Raw genomic sequence first — 17,312 nt, forward strand, 5'->3', positions numbered from 1 at the left:
TCCGGTCCCGGCCCGGCCTCGCCCGTCCCGCCGGGCTCGGCTTCCCCTCCCTGCGAGGGGCCGGCCCGGGGCCCCAGCCCGGGCCCGGGCGTCGGAGCCCCCCTGCGCGGGGCCTCAGTTTCCCCGCCCCGCCCCGCGCCCCGCCCCGCCCCGCCCCTCGGCCCCGCTACAAGAGCCGCCTCCGCGCGCGGGGCCCGGGCCACTCGCTGCTGCTCCGCCGCCGCCGCCGGGCCCGCCCCGTCCCGACCCGCAGACCCCCGCGCCCGGCCATGGCCGCGGCCCGGGGCTGAGCCCGCAGGTAGGGGCGCCGGGGCCCGGGGGGCGGGGTCCGTCTGCCTGCGGCGCCTCGGGGCCCGGGCCCCCTCGGGGTCCGCTCGGGGGGCGGCTCTGCGGGCGGCGGGAGGGTTCGGGCCGGGCGGGGCCGGGCGCGGCTCAGAGGAGCCCCCCCCCAGCTCTGCCCCGGGCGCGGGTCCTGCCGAGTCCGGAAAGTTGTCTCCGGGCCCCCCGCCCCTCCGCGCCCCCATTCCGAACCGGAGCCCTTCCCTGCGCCCCCTCCCCGGGGCGGCCCCGCCCGAGGGCCCCCCACCTCCGCCCCTAAGCCGCGGCGGCCCAGGCGCCCCGCCCCGCCCCGCGCCCCCCGGCCCCACCCTGCTCATCCCCCTCGGGTCCCGGGCCTGGAAGCTGCCAGCCCCCTGCGGGAAGTTCGCGGGGTCCCAGCCCGTGAGTGTGTGCGCGCGTGTCCGTGTGCGCAAGTGGGGTGTGCGTGTGTCTCCCAGTGTCTCTGAGTGAGTGCGAGTGTGTCTGTGCGTATGGATGTGTGCGTGCGTGTGTGTGGTGTGTGTGCGTGTGTGAGGTGTGTGTGCGTGTGTGTGTGCGTGTGTGGTGTGTGTGGTGTGTGTGTGGTGTGTGCGTGTGTGTGCGTGTGCGTGTGTGAGGTGTGTGTGTGCGTGTGTGCGCGAGTGTGTGGTGTGTGTGTGGTGTGCGTGTCTGTGTGCGTGTGTGCGCGCGTGTCTGTGTGTGCGTGTGTGTGCGCGCGCGGGTCCTGGGGGCGGGGGGCGGCGGGGGAGCGCCCCTCGGGGGGCCCGCGCGGGCTGCGCCCCCCCAGCCCCTGGCCCCCCGCCAGCAGCCTGAGGAATGCGGGGCCGGAGCCAGTGACTAATTCAAACCAGAAGTTCGGGGAGAGGGAGGAGCAGGGGCAAAACGGGGGGGCGGAGGTGGGGCTCCCAGGCTGGGGGGGCCGACTTCCCCTCCGGGCGTCTCCCGGGCGCCTGCTCCAGCTTTGGGGGACAGGGGAGGGGCTGGGGGCCCCCGCTGGAAGGCGGCGCCTCATGGAAGGGCCCCCCCACGGGGGAGGGGCGCCCCGCGCTCCCTGCTCCCGGGCGGGGGCCGGGCGGGGCTCCCGGGGAGCTGGGCGGGCCCCGGGCAGGGCCGAGGACCCAGGACAGGGCGGGCAGCAAGGCCACCCCGGGGGGCGGGGAGGGCGCGGAGCCGCAGGGGGCGCCCGGGCTCCCCGCGAGGGGCGTGTAAACGGCGACTGGGGGGGGTGGAGGACAGCTCCATGGCCCTGGCTTGTGGGGAGGGGTCGGGGGACCCCAGGGTGGGTCCCTCGGGTTCCGCTTTGGGGCTCCAGGGCGGTGACTGTCCCCAGTCGGGGGTGTGATCGCTGGAGGCGGTGAAGACTCCCCTTTGCCCTGGAGACACTTTCTCAACCTCCTCCAACTGTGGCTCCCCGAAAGGGAGGAGAGCCACACTCCCGGCCCTCAGCTCCCCTCACTTCCTGCACCCCCCAAAACGCCTCCCGTCTCCATTAGGGAGATCCCTGAGGCCCGGGGCTGGGTGTGGCACTCACTTCCCCTCCAGCAGGAGGGGGGAGCTTCCTTCCCCAACGGGGTGGGGTTGAGGAATACGCGGAGCCTGGATGGGCATTAAGTGCAGATGGAGCTGGAGAAGGCTGGGATTCCGGGCAGGGCAGACCTCCTCCGCTTGGGACCCCTGGACTGTGGTCAGCCCCTCTTCGGGCCGCCGTTAACTCCCCATCTCCTCCTCCGACCTCGCCCCCATCTCCTCCCTTCTGGCCCAGGTCTGGGGGGAGTTTGCACCCAGGACCTTGAACTCCTCAGAGCCGTTGCCTCCCGCACAGTAAGGAACACTGTGTGGCGATCCGCGGTGTCACTTTGGGAAACTGAGGAGCCATGGGGATGGTAGGGCCATAGAATCCCAGGCTAGGAGGGCTCCGGCCCATTCCGGAGATGAGAAAACTGAGTCCCAGAGAGGCCAGGCAGCATGAATGGGTGGAGTGAGAGAGGAGGGGAGGGGAACTGGCCCAGCCAACTGGGAATCCGGGGTGGTGGTCGGGACAGAGCTCTTGTCTGGTTGGCTTCCCAGCCCTGGGACCCAGATGCAAGTCAGCAGAGCCTCCCCTTTACCTCACCTGTGAAGGGGCCAGAATGCTGCCATCCCTCTCCCTCCCGGGTATAAAGAAGGCAGTTGGCATACTTTAAAATTCTACTTTGTGCTCCTAGTCATGGGCATGGGCATAGTCTCCCCCTGCCCCTTACCCTATCCCTGGAGCTCCAAGACTCCAGAGGGAGGCCATGAGGGATGGACATAATAGGGTTGCCCTATAGGGAAATGCCTGTGAAATTGGAGGGCGGGGGCTTGGCCTGCTGGGCCCTTGCAATCTCCCATAGAGCTGAATGTTCAGGAAGATTTGGGGGTGCGTGGAAGCAATTGTAGAGTTTGGGGGCTGGTCTTGGGACCAGGGTGGGGCCTGCAGAGGGAGAGCCACTTTTATCATTGGTCTCATAATGTTTACAAAGTTAAGGCATGAGACTAAGCCTAGGGATAGACTGGGGGGTGGAGGGGGCTATCAGAGCAGCAACTGCAGGGGATGGGGGTGCCTAGGGTGAGTGAGCAGGTTGGCACCCATAACCCAGATCTGAAATGGCTGTCCTTGGCAGAGGGAGCGCTCCACCCTGAGCCGGAGGAGCTGGTTGGAGTGGTTGGAGTGAAGCTGTGGGGGTGGAGGGAGGTGTGGGGTGCTGGGGCGTGGTCCTCATCCTCCCCAGGCCATGGGAGCCGATGGATCTCCTGGCTTCTCTACTTTTTTCTTTCCCATGCTTTTTGTTGGAACCCTCTATATGAAATGTGTATTGGAGAAGGGAGGTGGGCACATTAGTAACCGGAGGAAACTGGGCTTGGGTCTCTGCTGCAGCCTCGGCAGAAACAAGTCTAAGCTTCTGCCTCCTCCCTGTTCTTGGCCAGGTCCCTTCTTTATGGAGGGTGGTGTGCATTTGGATATCATCTTTGGTGGGCAGTGTTGCCCCTGTATACATGAGTCTTATAGCCAAAGAGACTGGGTGTGCCTCCGGTGTAGGTGGGTGAGGCCATGCTCAGCCACGCCACGTGGGTGGGCATGCAGCAGGAACTATGGGGGACTGGCGACAGTATGGGACCCATTAAACTCATAAACCATAGGAAAGCAGGGCTGGGCTCTCCAGACAGCAGAATATAGAATTTCGGACACATGGTGGGGAGCTTAGAACACTGACTATGGAAAGGTGGGCTTAGGATGAGGAATGTGTGGAAAAAAATGCTATTTCCCTCCCTTTTTACAGAGTGCAGAACAGTACCTGTCATTGATAGGTTGGCTGGCTTTGCCAGATTGTTTTTTGCCCCTTTCTCTCTTTATTCTTTGTTATTAGGCAGGGGCCATGGGCTTTCTGAAGCCCTCAAATTGGTCTGGGACTGCCGAGGCAGCCATAGGCAGGACTGGAAATTCAACAAATCTAGGAGCTTTTTAGGGGTGAATTAAATGTTTGACCAAATAGAGAAGACTGATTTTAAAGTTTTGACCCTTGGCAGAAAAACGGTTCCCCATCCCCATTCTAAGGGATGATCTGATAGGTAAGGGAGAAGGAGGTGTATATTTGGAAATCGAGGTGATCTTAAATACAAGTTAGACAACTTAAAAAGAAATCATGCAGACTATCACAACTGGGAGAGAACCGAGAACCTAAAACCTAGAACAAAGAATGTCAGTCTTAGAACACAAGGAGAGGGAACTTCAAACGTAGAAAATGGAAGACTAGAACCTTAGAATATAGAATGTCAGAGCTGGGAATGAGCTTAGAGCATAGAAAAAGGAGCATTAGTCTTAGAACATAAGAAGTGGGAGGGAACTTCTAAAGAACATTGGAACTTTAGAACATGGAATGTCATATCTGGGAAGGAGCTTAGAACATAAGAAGTGGGAGGGAACTTCAACTTCTAAAGAACACCAGAGCCTTAGAACATAGAGTATGTTGGGAACTTAGAGTACAGAAGATAGAATGTGAAGCAGAAGTGACCTCAGAGAGCAATGAATCCAATGCTCTCATTTTGCTGAGGGATAAGGGCTTGCCATTGTTCTATTGGGGTGCTCAGCTCTCAGTCTACCCAGGAGGGACGGCCTGGGCCCACCCAAGTGGCTGCATTCTGCCTGTGCTGTGGCTGTTGCTCTATTGTAATTCATGGCTAGTGGGTCACTGTGCGACAGTGGATGAGTCACACCACCTGTGTGGTTCTCTGCATGTGTGTGTACGTGGTGCGTCCTTGAAGTTTCTATGTCTGTTGGGTTGCACTGGTCAGCCCTTAGGAGGGCCTTCGGGGCTCTTCCAGCCCTGCCTGGGTCCAGAGAATGGGTCCATGAACCAGCCTGGGCTGTGGACAGGGCTGGAGTGGGGCAGGGCATCCTGCTGGATCCCGTCAGGGGGCCAGAGCGGAGGTTCTAGGGAAGGGGAAGTACGTGGAGTCAATCCTCATGGAGGATCTTAGGGAGGCTACGTGTCCTGGCCTAGCAGGCTGAGGGGCGGCTCTCTGGTAAGGGTATTCGGGACTGACTCTTCCAACCGAGGGCTTGGGAGCTCCTGGCAGCTAAGACCTGGGGCAAGACTCGGGTTCTTAGGCAACCCCAATAGAGATGTCACTGTCTCTGGGGGCACAAGTCCTGGAGAAGGGCAGAGAGATGAAAGAGCCTTTCTTTGCCCATCTAACTCCCAAGAAACAGGGAATTCCCCACTGGCAAAGGGGGCCCTCGGGAATAACGGATGTGAAAGTAAGGAAACATACTGAGTCTCCTGTCAAAAGGAGGAGTAGGAAGGAGGAATGTCTTCCCTCCCTCTGCCAGGACCTTCTTTTCTGGAGCTTCCCAGTGAACAGGAGGACTAAGTGAAAATGGTTAGAGAATAGAGCTGGGGGTGGGGGGGTGACGTAAGGGGGAGATGGAGCCGATAACTGGGCAGTAGGAGGGGTTGGGGTGACCCACAGCAGAGGCAGGTGTGTATCGAGATGCCCGGGAGGGCCTGTGGGAAGGGGGAGGGGAGAAGCCAGGAAGGCTGGGAGGGTGGAAAACTTCCTCCCCAGTGGGAGCTGTGGGCTGGACCAGTTGTTTCAGTCCCCTAGGGCAGGGAAGGAGGGGAACCAGATTGGCAGGTATCAACACCAAGGGAAAGGCTGATAGACAGACAGGCAGGCCCTGGGTGGCTGGGGCGCTGTTGGGAGGGGGGGAAGCTAAGCCAAGGGCGGGGTTTTTTCAAGTCTTTGAAACCCCAGTCCCCACAGAGCTTAATCACTACTTCCAGGCTCAAGTGACTGGCTTAGAGTAGGCCTTGAGATTTGTGGTGGGAGCTGGGAGTTGTTTGGCACAGAAGATAGCGCTGGTGGCCCTTAGAGCAATAATTATGAATGGGCATAGATGGAGGTGAGGGAGAATCCCCATGGGTTGAATGTATGGTTGCCCATGGGAAGATGGATGGGGTTCACGCCCATGACTGCACACAGAAGCAGTATGGGAAGGTGAAGGTCTTTAAATGCTGATTGGCAGTCATATGACCTTGGACTTGTCCTTTCCTTCCTCATCTATAAAATAAAGGAACTGGAAGATGATCTCATTTAAAACTACAACTTTAGCCTTGGACTGGTGTCTTCTATAATTCCCTCCACCTTCCTGTGATCATTAGGGTGGGCAGTGGGCTGTAAATGGTGGCTGTCCTTGGCCAACTACCAGGAAGCTGATCTCCTTCGGGTTGGAGACTTGTCAGATCCTTCTCCCATATTAAGGGGGCTTCACCTTAGATTTTGTCTCTCTTTCTGCAAAAGGAAAGTTGAAATATATCTGCCTAGCAGTCAGTCAATCATCCTTACTCCGGGTGCTGGGAATACAAAGGCAAGAGGGAAAACTATTCTCTACCCTCAGGGAGCTTCTGTTCTATCTCCTGATATTATGTGACCTTGTAGACTGGGTGCTCTTTGTCTTGGCACAGTGCTGTTCCTTTCTCCCCTGGGGACTTGGAGCAAAGTGGAATACTGGTGACCTTCAGCTTCTCTTTTAGCATTCATTTCTGATTTTGGTCTACTTCTTAGGATTTAGAACCGGAAGAAACCTTCAATGGCACACTACTTTACTGATGAGGAAACGGAGGCAAATATGGTTAATCGACTTGCCTAGGGTCACCCAATTTTTAAGTGTCTGAGGACAGATTTGAACTCAGAAAGATGAGTCTTCCCGATGCCAAGTCTGGCTCTCAAACAATATGGTGTCTTCTAGCCATTTGGTAACATACGGTTTTATAGATTGAAAGCCGACACGTCTCTCTCCACGTGGCCACTTGAGTCGGCCTCACACAGGTGGGGGCACTGGTAGAGCTGGAAGTGGAACCTGCCTCTTCTCCTCACAAATCTATGATAATTTGATTACTCCATTTAGGCCGGGGTCTGACCTCAGAGCATTGGTATTGTCCAGGTATGGGAGTATTGTTCAAGGGGGTGTCTTGGGGGAACTCGGAGGAGGCTGGCTGGGTTCATCAGAACTTTTGAAACTCTCAGAAAAAGTGGCTTCCAAAAGTTAGCTGTGTGGTCATAGGCTGTCGCTGAGGTTTTTCTTCAGTTGAATGAAAATGTGATGTTGATAGGTGGAACGCGCTCATTGCTATGTAAGAGAGTTATTGCTTTGTAATAATTATGAACATTTTTATTGCTGGATTGGAGTCAGGGATCTGGTTTATGAAGGAACTTCATAGATGGGATTAAAAAAAATCACACGTCTTGCCCTCAGAATGGACATTCAAGGTTAACTCAGGAACCTTGGAGATGTCTTCAGGCCTTTCCTAGGGGGTGGGGTGGGGGGTTATTCCATAGTCCTAGCTTGGCCTCATTCTGAAAGATTTCCAACTATCCAGCACCTGGAATGTGGAGGCGTTGGGCCAGTTTCTCTGGGCCTTGCCTATTTCTGGACCAGACGGGGCTGCCCTTGGGAGCTGGGAAGGTGGGCTGACGCTTCCCCAACTCCCTAAGAGCCAGGGTACTTTCTGGTACTTTGCGGGTCTCCCTTTATTGGTTCCCCTCTGCCCAAACTGCCAGGTTCTTGTTCCCTCTCAGTTCTGATTTTTCTGTGAGTCTTTCTTCTTTTTTCTCCCCCTGGTCTTGTAGCTCCCCATTGTTTGGGTGAATTATTTATTCAACACCTATTCTATGATCAGGCCTGGGGCCAGCTCTGAGGCGCTTACAGTCTATTGGATGAGATAAATCATAAACAGTTGCCTCCAGACTATCGATGGAGGGCCGGCCCTAGAATAAGGGGGAACCCGGAAAAGCTTGCTGTGGGAGGTGGGATTTTGTTTTATTTGGGCTTTAAATATGCAGGCCCATCTTTAGCATATCGAGTCAGCACTTTTTAAAGATACATTTTTATTTACAATTTATTTACAGTTACAAAGAGGAAATGTCATTGTTCATGTAACATGTCTCAATACGCACAGGAAATTTTATCAGGAAAACATTAGGATGAAGATGGGCAGCAGCGCTAGGAAGATGGGATTTTAGTTGAGCCCTGAAGGAAGCCACGGGGGTGGGGGGAGCAGTAGTCCGAGTGGAGGAGGGCAAGCTTCTAGGCCTAGGGGGTGGCCGGAGATAATGCCCAGAACTGAGGGGGGGGGTCTCGTTCATGAAACAGTTATGGGGGGCAGTGTCCTCGGAGTTAAGGCTTAAGGATCTTTCTCTGACGTTGTGATTTCGGTGTTCACATCTGGGGTAGGAGTATAGTATAATAAGCCTGGAAATGGGCAGGTGATGAAGGGCTCTAATTGCCCCTGTGGGTGGATATGTGGGTACTCCGGTTTTGTTTGTTTTGGTTTGCTTTGGTTTTTGTGGAGTAATAGGATTAAGATACTTGCCCAAGGTCATGCAGCTAGTAAGTAACAAGTATTTGAGGCTGGATTTGAACTCAGGTCCTCCTGACTCCAGGGCCAGTACTGCATCCCCTGCACCACTGCCTGCCCTGTGGGTGGCCCAGTTTTGTTCTCTACACTGCAGAGTGTGCCTTTGGGTCCTGGAGAACCCTGAGTCTGAACCCCAACTCTGCCCCACACAAGCTGTGGGAGGCTGGGCCAATCCCTTCCTTCTCTGGGCCTCATCTTTTCATTTAATGAGACTTTTGACTATCTTCCTCACAGGGCTCATGAGATGAGGCAATGGGAACTGATGATGGCTTTAGGAGATGGAAGGGATCTCCTGGGCCAATAAATCTGACCTGATCATCTCCAGGCGGGGAAAGGGAAGCCCAGCAAGGGGCTGAGTCTCTGGCTGTGCTGAGGGGCCTGGCTGGGATGATTCCTGATCCAAGGCTCTCTCTCTGCCGTGCCAATTAGACCACAGGCTCTGCTTCCGGCCAGAATCCTGCCAATTACCCCTGGATGCTTCCTCTCACCCAGGTGGGCAGGCCTGACACCCACCCACTGGCTTCAGTTTCCTCATCTCTATAATGATCAGGTTAGATTTAGATGACACCGGAGACATGGGCGTGTTTATACAGGCCCATGTTCATGTCCATGTGTGTATTTTGTATGCCTTTCTCAGTTACTGAAGTCCTTGGGTATATCTTTTTCTTTTCTGTATCCTTTCTCCTCTATCTCTCTCCTTCTGGGCTTGTGGATCATTCCCAAGGCTGCTTCTTCCTTCAGCCATCTCTAGGATTTCCTCTTCTCTCTCTGTCTCTCTTTCTCTACCTCTGTCTCTGTCTCTTCCCCATCCATGACAAAGTATATTTGTTTACATGCACCCACACAGAAAATTCTCTTTTCTCTTCTGCGTATGTCAGACACCAGCCCATTGGAGAATAAAGTGATAATAATCTCACTTCTCGTCATCTCCTAACCCAGATTTTCCTTACTCTCCCCATCCAGAGGCGCACATAGACAAACACAGAGGGAGAGCTTCAGCCTAAGGGGGCCAAAGGACAGTTGGGGCATTCCCAGGAGACTTATTCAAAGAGAATACAGAGGAGAGGGATGGCTACCCAGAGGTGAAAAGCCTAGAGGGAAAGATAGAGAGGAAAAGGGAGAGAAGGGGGAGAGAGAGAGAGAGAGAGAGAGAGAGAGAGAGAGAGAGAGAGACAGACAGACAGAGAGACAGAGAGACAGAGAGAGATTGAGGTTGGGCATGTCCCTTCCTGAGAGAGAGAGTGAATTGGGAGTTTGGGCAAGTCCCTTCCCTTCCCCATGCTGGGATTAGCTTCCTCCTCTGAAGATGAGGAGGTTGGGTCTCTAAAAACACCCTCCATTTTAAATCCTCTGGACACTTCTTTGTGGGGGGAGAGATTGTTTCGAGGCGCACGAGCTCTGAATTCTCTTCCTGGGTGTGTTCCTGTGGTGTGTGTGTGGTTCCCAGCTTGGCTTTGATCTTTCTCTGACGTTGTGATTTCGGTGTTCATCTGTCGACTCTCTATCCTTGCCCTATTAGGATAAAATTTCTGCCCCTAACCCTTGCTTGGGTAGATATCCTGAGGTGGTTGGGGCTCCCCTGTCAGCCCCCTCCCCACTCATGCCTCTGGAGACCACGAGTCTAAAGGCTACTCCAGCATATCCTATGTGCTCCTTTTACTTCACTCATTCATTCGTTCATTCATCCATTCATCCCTTCATCCCTTCATTCCTTCCTTCAGCAACCATTTATTCCATGATCCTGCCTCTGAGCCAGGCACTATTTGAGAGGCCAGGGATCTTTCTAGATCCAAATCAAAACAATCTCCGACCTCCAGAAGCTCATGTTCTACCTGGGAAGGGAGAGCAGAGAACACCACGTTCACAGATGAGTAAATACAAACTGTGTCTTGTGTGGGTGGGGTGGGGCTCTGCCCTGATGGGGCAGCAAAGGTCTTGTGAGGAAGGTAGTGAGGATCAGACCCCCCAGGGTAGAACCAGGCACTGTCTCTATTGATTCTAACTGGATGGGGACCCCTGTATGGGGGTGATTTTCCCTTGGGGGGAGCATCTTTATCCATGTGTGATACTCTGAGTTCATAACAGTCCCTGGACTTGGGCATGAAGCTTTGCCGAGGTTCTTAATACTATTATTTATTATTTTATTTTATTTTTATTTTAAGGCAATGAGGTTAAGAATGACTTGCCCAAGGTCACACAGCTAGGCAATTATTAAGAGTCTGAGGTCAGATTTGAACTCAGGTCCTCCTGCCTCCAGGGCCGGTGCTCTATCCACTGTGCCACCTAGCTGCTCCTGAGGTTCTTAATGCTAACTCAGATTCAGATCAACCCTTTTGCAGGCTCGAGGTCTCCTCAGACTCAGTGGGGACCTTTCCGTTCCCTCATAGGTTTCCTTCCCCTCTAGCCCACAGCTAAATGACACCTCCGGGCTGTATTTCCTGGCCTCTGCCCTTCTTTTCTGGGCTTAAAGTAGCCCTTTTTCTACCTGCTGCCCTCAAGGGCACCCCATTTACCTCAGTGGCCTTCTTGGACTTTTCTGTGGGGTCTTCCATCACAGACCTTCCCTTTGGGCAACCTTAGCATGGCACCCAGGGCTGCTGGACGAGCCTGGGTCGGGTCACTTAGGGGAGAATCTGGGGATGGGACAGGGCCCAAGCAGGGGCGGGAGAGAGACTGAGGAATGGGGGCAGATGTTGAAACTGGCAACTGATGGGTTTGTAGGCTTGGTGTTGGGAGGTTCCTTAGAGTCATCTGGTCCAAGGTATTCATTTCCTAACCCAGAAAGCTGAGACTGGAGAAGCCAGAGGATTCCGAGGCTCCAACAGCTAATGAGCTCAGAGCAGGATTAAAACTCAGATCTTGACTGCAGAGCCAGGCTTGTTCCCACTCTGCCTCCTTTGCCTCTCCAGGCCCAAGCCCACCTCCTACAAGGGCCTCAGTTTACCGGCCTCTCCGTGGCCCAGCTCTGCTTGATTCACTGGAGGTACGGTCTGAAAGAGCTCTGGTAGCCCGAGTGTTGGCAGCCCGGCCGGGGAGAACTCTGCCAAGGCCAACCTGTGGCTTCAGGCGCAACTTTGGCTCCCAAGGTGCTGGGGGGCGGGTTTGGGTGGGGGGGACAAAAGTCTCTCCTAGCCCACACTCACCAAGGAGGGGAGCAGGAGGGGGCAGCCCGAGGAAGGGGCCATTTCCCCCGGGGACTCTTGTCAGCATCAAGGGCTCTGCTAGCTGGGGGGAGAGGGAGGGGGCATTCCAGTCTGTTCTGTTGTCTTCTTGGCTCTGACTTCCCTCCCTCTTCCCCCCTCCCTGGATCTTAGCCCCCCCAAAAGGGCGATGGGGATCACATTTCAGGCGTGACCCCTGCATGTCTGAAGCTGTGATGGCTGCAATGACTCATGGGGGAAGGGGGGAGGGTGGGGCAGAGATGTGGGTGAGAGCTCACTGTCTCTCTCGTCTGTCTGAATCTCTCTCTCTCTCTCTCTCTCTCTCTCTCTCTCTCTCTCTCTCTCTCTCTCTCTCTCCCCTCACTGTCTCTCTCCTTCCCCCGTCTCTGACTCTGTGTCTCTCCTCTCTTTTTCTTTTTCCCTCTCCCTATTTCCCTTCCCCTCGTTCTCCTCCTCTTTCCTCCCTTTCCCCCCTCCCTTTTCCATTCCCCTCCCCACTCTCTCCTCTGTAACTGGATCAGCACCAGGATCCTGCATTGAGAAAAGGGTCTTAGAGAATCTGTGTATATATGTACTGGACAGGTCCCAGCTCTGGGAAGGGGCTCTTGGCTTCTTGGCCTCAGGGTTAGGCTCTCAGCCAGCCTGTGGTTTGGGTTCCATTGCTCTCTATCTCTGTTCTCCGCCCCCCCCCCCTCACTCCTCTTCCTTCCTTCTTTTTCTGTCCCTTCTCTCTGTTTCTGTCATCTCTCTGTCTCTGTCTCTCTGTCTCTCTGTCTCTCTCTCTCTGTCTCTTTCTCTCTCTCTCTTTCTCTCTCTCTCTCTCCTTGCCAGCCAAGAGAATACCTGGAGTCTTCTTAGTCTATTTGGGCAGTCCCTGGTGGGAACAGTCAGCTCACTATTCTCCATTTCTCCCCATTGGGGATCCCCTCTGACACCATTCAGGAACCAGCATTCTGAGATGCTAGGTTTGGATGCAGATGCTCGGCTCTGCTGCTAACTGTGGGTGGGACCTTCTAGAGGTTCCTCTTTGTCTTCTCTGGACCACTGCTTCCTCCTCTCCCCAGATAGCAGACTGGCCTCCACAACCCCGCAGGGTCTTTAATCAGGAGCAACAGTCATGGGCCCCTTGTGGGCCCCATTGGGCAGTGGTGCTGGGCTGGAGGCTCGGGCGGTAGAGGAAGTTTGGCTGCCTAGCCCAAGACATTTCTGGTGGGGGGTGGCGTCTCAGAGCCCACGATTTGAATCTAAACCCCTTTAACTGCAGATCTAATGCTCGGCTCTTTCTTATTTTTAAATCAATTTTTATTTACATCTTATATTTTTACATCATTAGCATTTCCTAATATAACCTCCTCCCCTTCCCAGAGAACCACTTCCTGTAACAAAGAATAAACCCAACAACCCATTGAAAAATTCTGACATTCTATACAGTCTCCCACACCCAGGATGTACCATTTGATGATGCCCTTTATACCCATACTGCCATAACCGCCACCTGCCAGGTGCCCAGACTCAATGTGAATTGGAGACATAAGGGGAAAAGACAGTGTCTTTTTTCTCAAGGAAACATGATCTTATGTGGTTACTTACAAACTCTTGGGATACTCCTTGATCCCATTCAGCGATAGCCTTTTGTACCTGACTCAATAAATATTTGTTTCCTGATTAATATTGTAGGAGAAAGTAATCTTGGCTCTGTTCCTTATCTGTACCTGTGTGACTTTGGGCAAATCCCTTCCCTTCTTGGGGCCTCAGTTTCCTCCTTTGTAAAATAAGGGAGTCAAACTAAATGACCTTTGAGATCCTTTCCAGCTGGAAGTTAGGGTTCTGATTTTGGAGTCCAAGCCTTTCATTTTACAGATGTGGAAGTTGAGGCCCAGATGGGCCACATAATTTTAAACAGGTCACAGATTGAAGGGGTGGTGAACCTGATTCGAAGCCAGGTTTTCTGACTTTGGGGTTCTGGGTCTTGCCCAGGTATTGTTAAAATACTTTTGTGAGCTTCCAGCTTATCATGCTTGAGTCTTGATTGGTCATCTCGGTTGGGATGGGGGGTGGGGGTTCTGGCTCATTGCCCAATGCAGGAAGCCTGCCCAAGGTCTGCCTTAGTGCTTTCCTGAGTCAGATGCTGCTGCCTTATAGGTTTGGGGGAGTCTCTCCTTGGACTTGGGGTTGTCTGTCTTTGTGGCCTCTGGGGAATTCAGGCCAGCTATGGGTCGTCCCTAGTCTAAAGGGTCCTGCTTAGCCTGGGGTCCTTCTGGGTCACTTTTGTCAGTGCTTCTGGAGCTCAAGGTAGCCCCATTCAGAGGGGAAGGTCACTGAACCTGGCCTCTTCAATTGACAGAAGAGGAAACCAAGGCCCAGGATTAAGTGATGTAGGGAATCTTTATTTAGCGTTTGAAAGGGAGTTAGAGGAGGAAACCAAGTTGGGGAGAGGTTAAATGTCTGCCCAAGGTCACGAAGAAGAATTCAAACTTAGTTCTTAATGATATCTGATGTTTAATTCACTGTACCACCTAGCACCTAGATGCCTCTGACCAAACCTAGACTGAACCTCTGGGTTTGTGGATTTTGTCTGTTTGTTTTTTTTAGTAAACAAGTAATTTTTAACATTAATTTTTTATAAGATTTTGAATTCCAAATTTTTCTTCCTCTCTCCCTTCCCCCTCCCTCAAATGGCAGACAATTTGATGTAGATTAGACATGTACAATCATGTTAAACTGATTTCCACATCAGTCATGTTGTGAAAGAAGAAACAGAACAGGGGCAGCTAGGTGGTGCAGTGGATGGAGCACCAGCCCTGGAGTCAGGAGACCCTGAGTTCAAATTTGACCTCAGACACTTAATGCTTACTTAACTGTGTGACCTTGGGCAAGTCACATAACTCTACTGCCTTGAAAAAAAAAACAAAAAAAGAGCCACAAATAACAAAAAAACAATGAAATAGTATGCTACAACCTACATTAGGACTCCATAGTTCTTTCTCAGGATGGAGGTGCCATTTTGTGTCATGAATCTTTTAGAACTATCTTGGATGGGACTTCAGAATAGTAACCTAAATCCTGGGGATAGGAGGACCGAACCAATACCATGTCTAATCCAATAAGCACCTCACTTGGTGTTGCTAGTGTATGTCCCTAAACAGCCTGGAACTGAGAAGTTATGCTATATCTTCACTGGTTTGGGGAAGATGGTACCAATGTCGCTGTTTGACCTGGGTTGGCCTGCCCTCATGTCTCTGGCTCCCTAATCATTTAAAAGAAGTCCTCCACCACGTGGCCCCATCTACCTTCTTAGCATTATTATGCCTGACCCTTCTCCACAAACTATGATTCAGTCACTCTGGTCTTCTCTCTGGTCCTTACACAAGACACTCCCCATTTGGCCCTGCCGACTTTTGCCCTGCCCGGAATGTTCTCCCTTTCCACTGACTTTTAGAATCCTTGAATTGCTCCAATGTTCTATTCAAGTCTTCCCTCCGAAGGCTTTCTTGATTCTACCCAATTGTCACTTCCCTCTCTCCAAATCACCTTGTATTAATTATATCTGTTTGGAAAATATCCATATCCATATATATATATATATATATATATATATATATATATATATGTTTATACACAGACATTAGATAGTATATCCCATTCTAACATACGATTCTAAGGTATTATCTATACCAGAACATATGGTATATATAATGACAAGTGATGTATTTTTATATATCATATTCCCATGCTTGTCTCCCGTCTTCCCTCTTGGAACTTAAGCTTCTTGAAGAGAGGGAGTCATTGAGTTTTGTCTTCCTTTCCCTGGCAAACTAGCACAATGCCCGACCCATGATAGAGACTTAATAAAAGTTTGACTGGCTGATTGACTGGAGGCATCTTCTTTTTCTTTGGGGTAGTTACAGATGATTCCAGAAAATGATAATTCCCATTTCTATAACATACTGAGGTTTGCAAAGAACAAAACGAAACAAAACAAAAATCCATGGCTTGCAACCACTCTATGGTGCAAGCATTATATCATTTTTTACAGATAGGGAAGGTGAGGCTCTGGGAGGGGAGGTGATAGCCCAGTGAATGTCCGAGAAGAGGCAGATCAAACCTAGCTGCCTTTGGCTTTAAGTCCAACACTTCATTCTTCTACAGGAACTAACCTCAACGTCAACTTTGCTTTCAGACTAAGGTGGTGGGACAGAGACTCCTGAAGAGAGAGAGAGAAGACAGAGGACGAACAAAAGCTGAAGGAGGGGCGGGTTCCTGGCAAGGCTTTCGCTCCCAAATAAATTTCTGTAAAAGGTTGGTAAGCAAGAGGATTGAGAGAGAACTGGTGAGGGCTGGGGGTGTCTGCTGACTAGGCATCGTGGAGTGGGAGGGGCTTGGGCAGAAGGGGGAGCTCATGGTCATGGAGGCTCACAGGTCACTGGTCCTTATGGACCTCAGTTTCCTCATTTGTAAAATGATTGGTTTGGATGAGGTGGTCTCTGAAGTCCCATGGTCGATGGCTATTGGCCTCCAGGGGTCTAGAGGACTCCAAGAAGAGATACCTTTTTCTAACCATGGAGGTCAATGCCTTTTCAACTTTTGGTCTTAGTTGCCTAAGACATAGAAAGGAAAAGTGATTTGACAGTATGAATCAAGGGCAGAACTTGAACCCAGATCTTCCTCTGTTCACTAGACCTCCTTTGAGGTCTCATCCAGTTCTGAATGTTAGCACCCTATTAGCATATTCTAACTGTCCCATCTCCCGGTGTGGGTGGGTTCTTGGTCAGTAGAGTTCCTGTAATAGAAGAACAGAAGTTCCATGAGGTAAGGACTGTTTCATTTTTTGTCTTTGTATTCCTAGCACTTCCCACGTGGCCTTTCATACAGTTGGTGTCTAATAAATGTTTGTTGAATTGAACTCCTAGCCAGGGAAGTCCCTTTGTCTTTGCCCTGATCAGTCTGTGCCAACTTCATTGATATTGCAGATGGAGAAGGAAGAAGAACCCACAAGAGAGCTGCTCTTGCCCAACTGGCAGGGCAGTGGTTCCCATGGCCTAACCATTGAGCAGACAGATGATGGTGTCTTTGTACAACAAGTCGTGCAGAATTCCCCTGCGGCCCGCACGGGTGTTGTCAAGGAGGGTAAGGGACCAGCTGCTCCTGGGCGGAGGGGATGGACAGCATGAGCCCTGGCAGAGGGCAGGGGTGGGTAAATAAGAGAGAGGGAGACTCTTGGCTTCATTTCTTGTCACTTCTGCTCCAGGGGACCAGATTGTGGGGGCCACCATCTACTTTGACAATCTGCAGTCGGGTGAGGTGACACAGCTTCTGAATACCATGGGGCACCACACAGTGGGCCTGAAGCTGCACCGCAAGGGAGACCGTTCCCCAGAGCCCGGCCAGTCCTGGTCCCATGACAGCGCCTTCGGACGATGCTCTGAGGTAGTGCTGGTGAGTATCTCTCTGAATCCTACTCCTCTGTCTCCATCATCTCTCTCTTCCTCACTCTCTTGGTCTTCTTCTCCTCTTGACCTTGTCAGGCTCTTGCAATCACTTTGCTGGCCTGTCCTAATCTCAAAGGGGCCACCACTGGACCCACAACTGGTCTACCCTTTAATCAGTCAATTAACATTTGCTCTGACAGTATATGCTGGGGATAGAATGACTAAAAATGAAACAATCCCTGCCCTCAAGAATCTCGTATTTTATTAGAAGAGAAAACACACACCTATCTATAGACATATCCAAGACACATATACCTTAGGAGGGACTCACACCCTTGCTGGCTTGAAGTCTCCTCCAGAAGATCAGTTGTTTAGTGATATGTTCTAGATGGGTCCTTTGAGGAACCCCAGTGGTCATCCACAGTCCCATAGATGGCCTCTCACTTAAAAGAGCTCATCCCCCAACA

At 52.4% G+C, this 17,312-nt stretch overlaps 1 protein-coding gene across 1 annotated transcript in view; it reads left to right on the forward strand.

Annotated features, from left to right (window-relative positions):
• The first annotated feature begins 212 nt into the window (after positions 1 to 212).
• AHNAK (AHNAK nucleoprotein) overlaps positions 213 to 17,312 on the forward strand; it is a 36,484-nt gene continuing 19,384 nt past the window's right edge. Inside the window, exons 1-4 of the mRNA XM_074231302.1 lie at positions 213 to 298; positions 15,597 to 15,715; positions 16,387 to 16,543; positions 16,665 to 16,852. Coding sequence (XP_074087403.1) covers positions 16,387 to 16,543; positions 16,665 to 16,852 — 345 coding nt within the window. The 5' untranslated portion in view covers positions 213 to 298; positions 15,597 to 15,715. The remainder of the gene's footprint in view (positions 299 to 15,596; positions 15,716 to 16,386; positions 16,544 to 16,664; positions 16,853 to 17,312) is intronic.

Source organism: Macrotis lagotis, chromosome 3, assembly GCF_037893015.1.
Source record: "Macrotis lagotis isolate mMagLag1 chromosome 3, bilby.v1.9.chrom.fasta, whole genome shotgun sequence".
Lineage (NCBI taxonomy): Eukaryota > Metazoa > Chordata > Mammalia > Peramelemorphia > Peramelidae > Macrotis > Macrotis lagotis.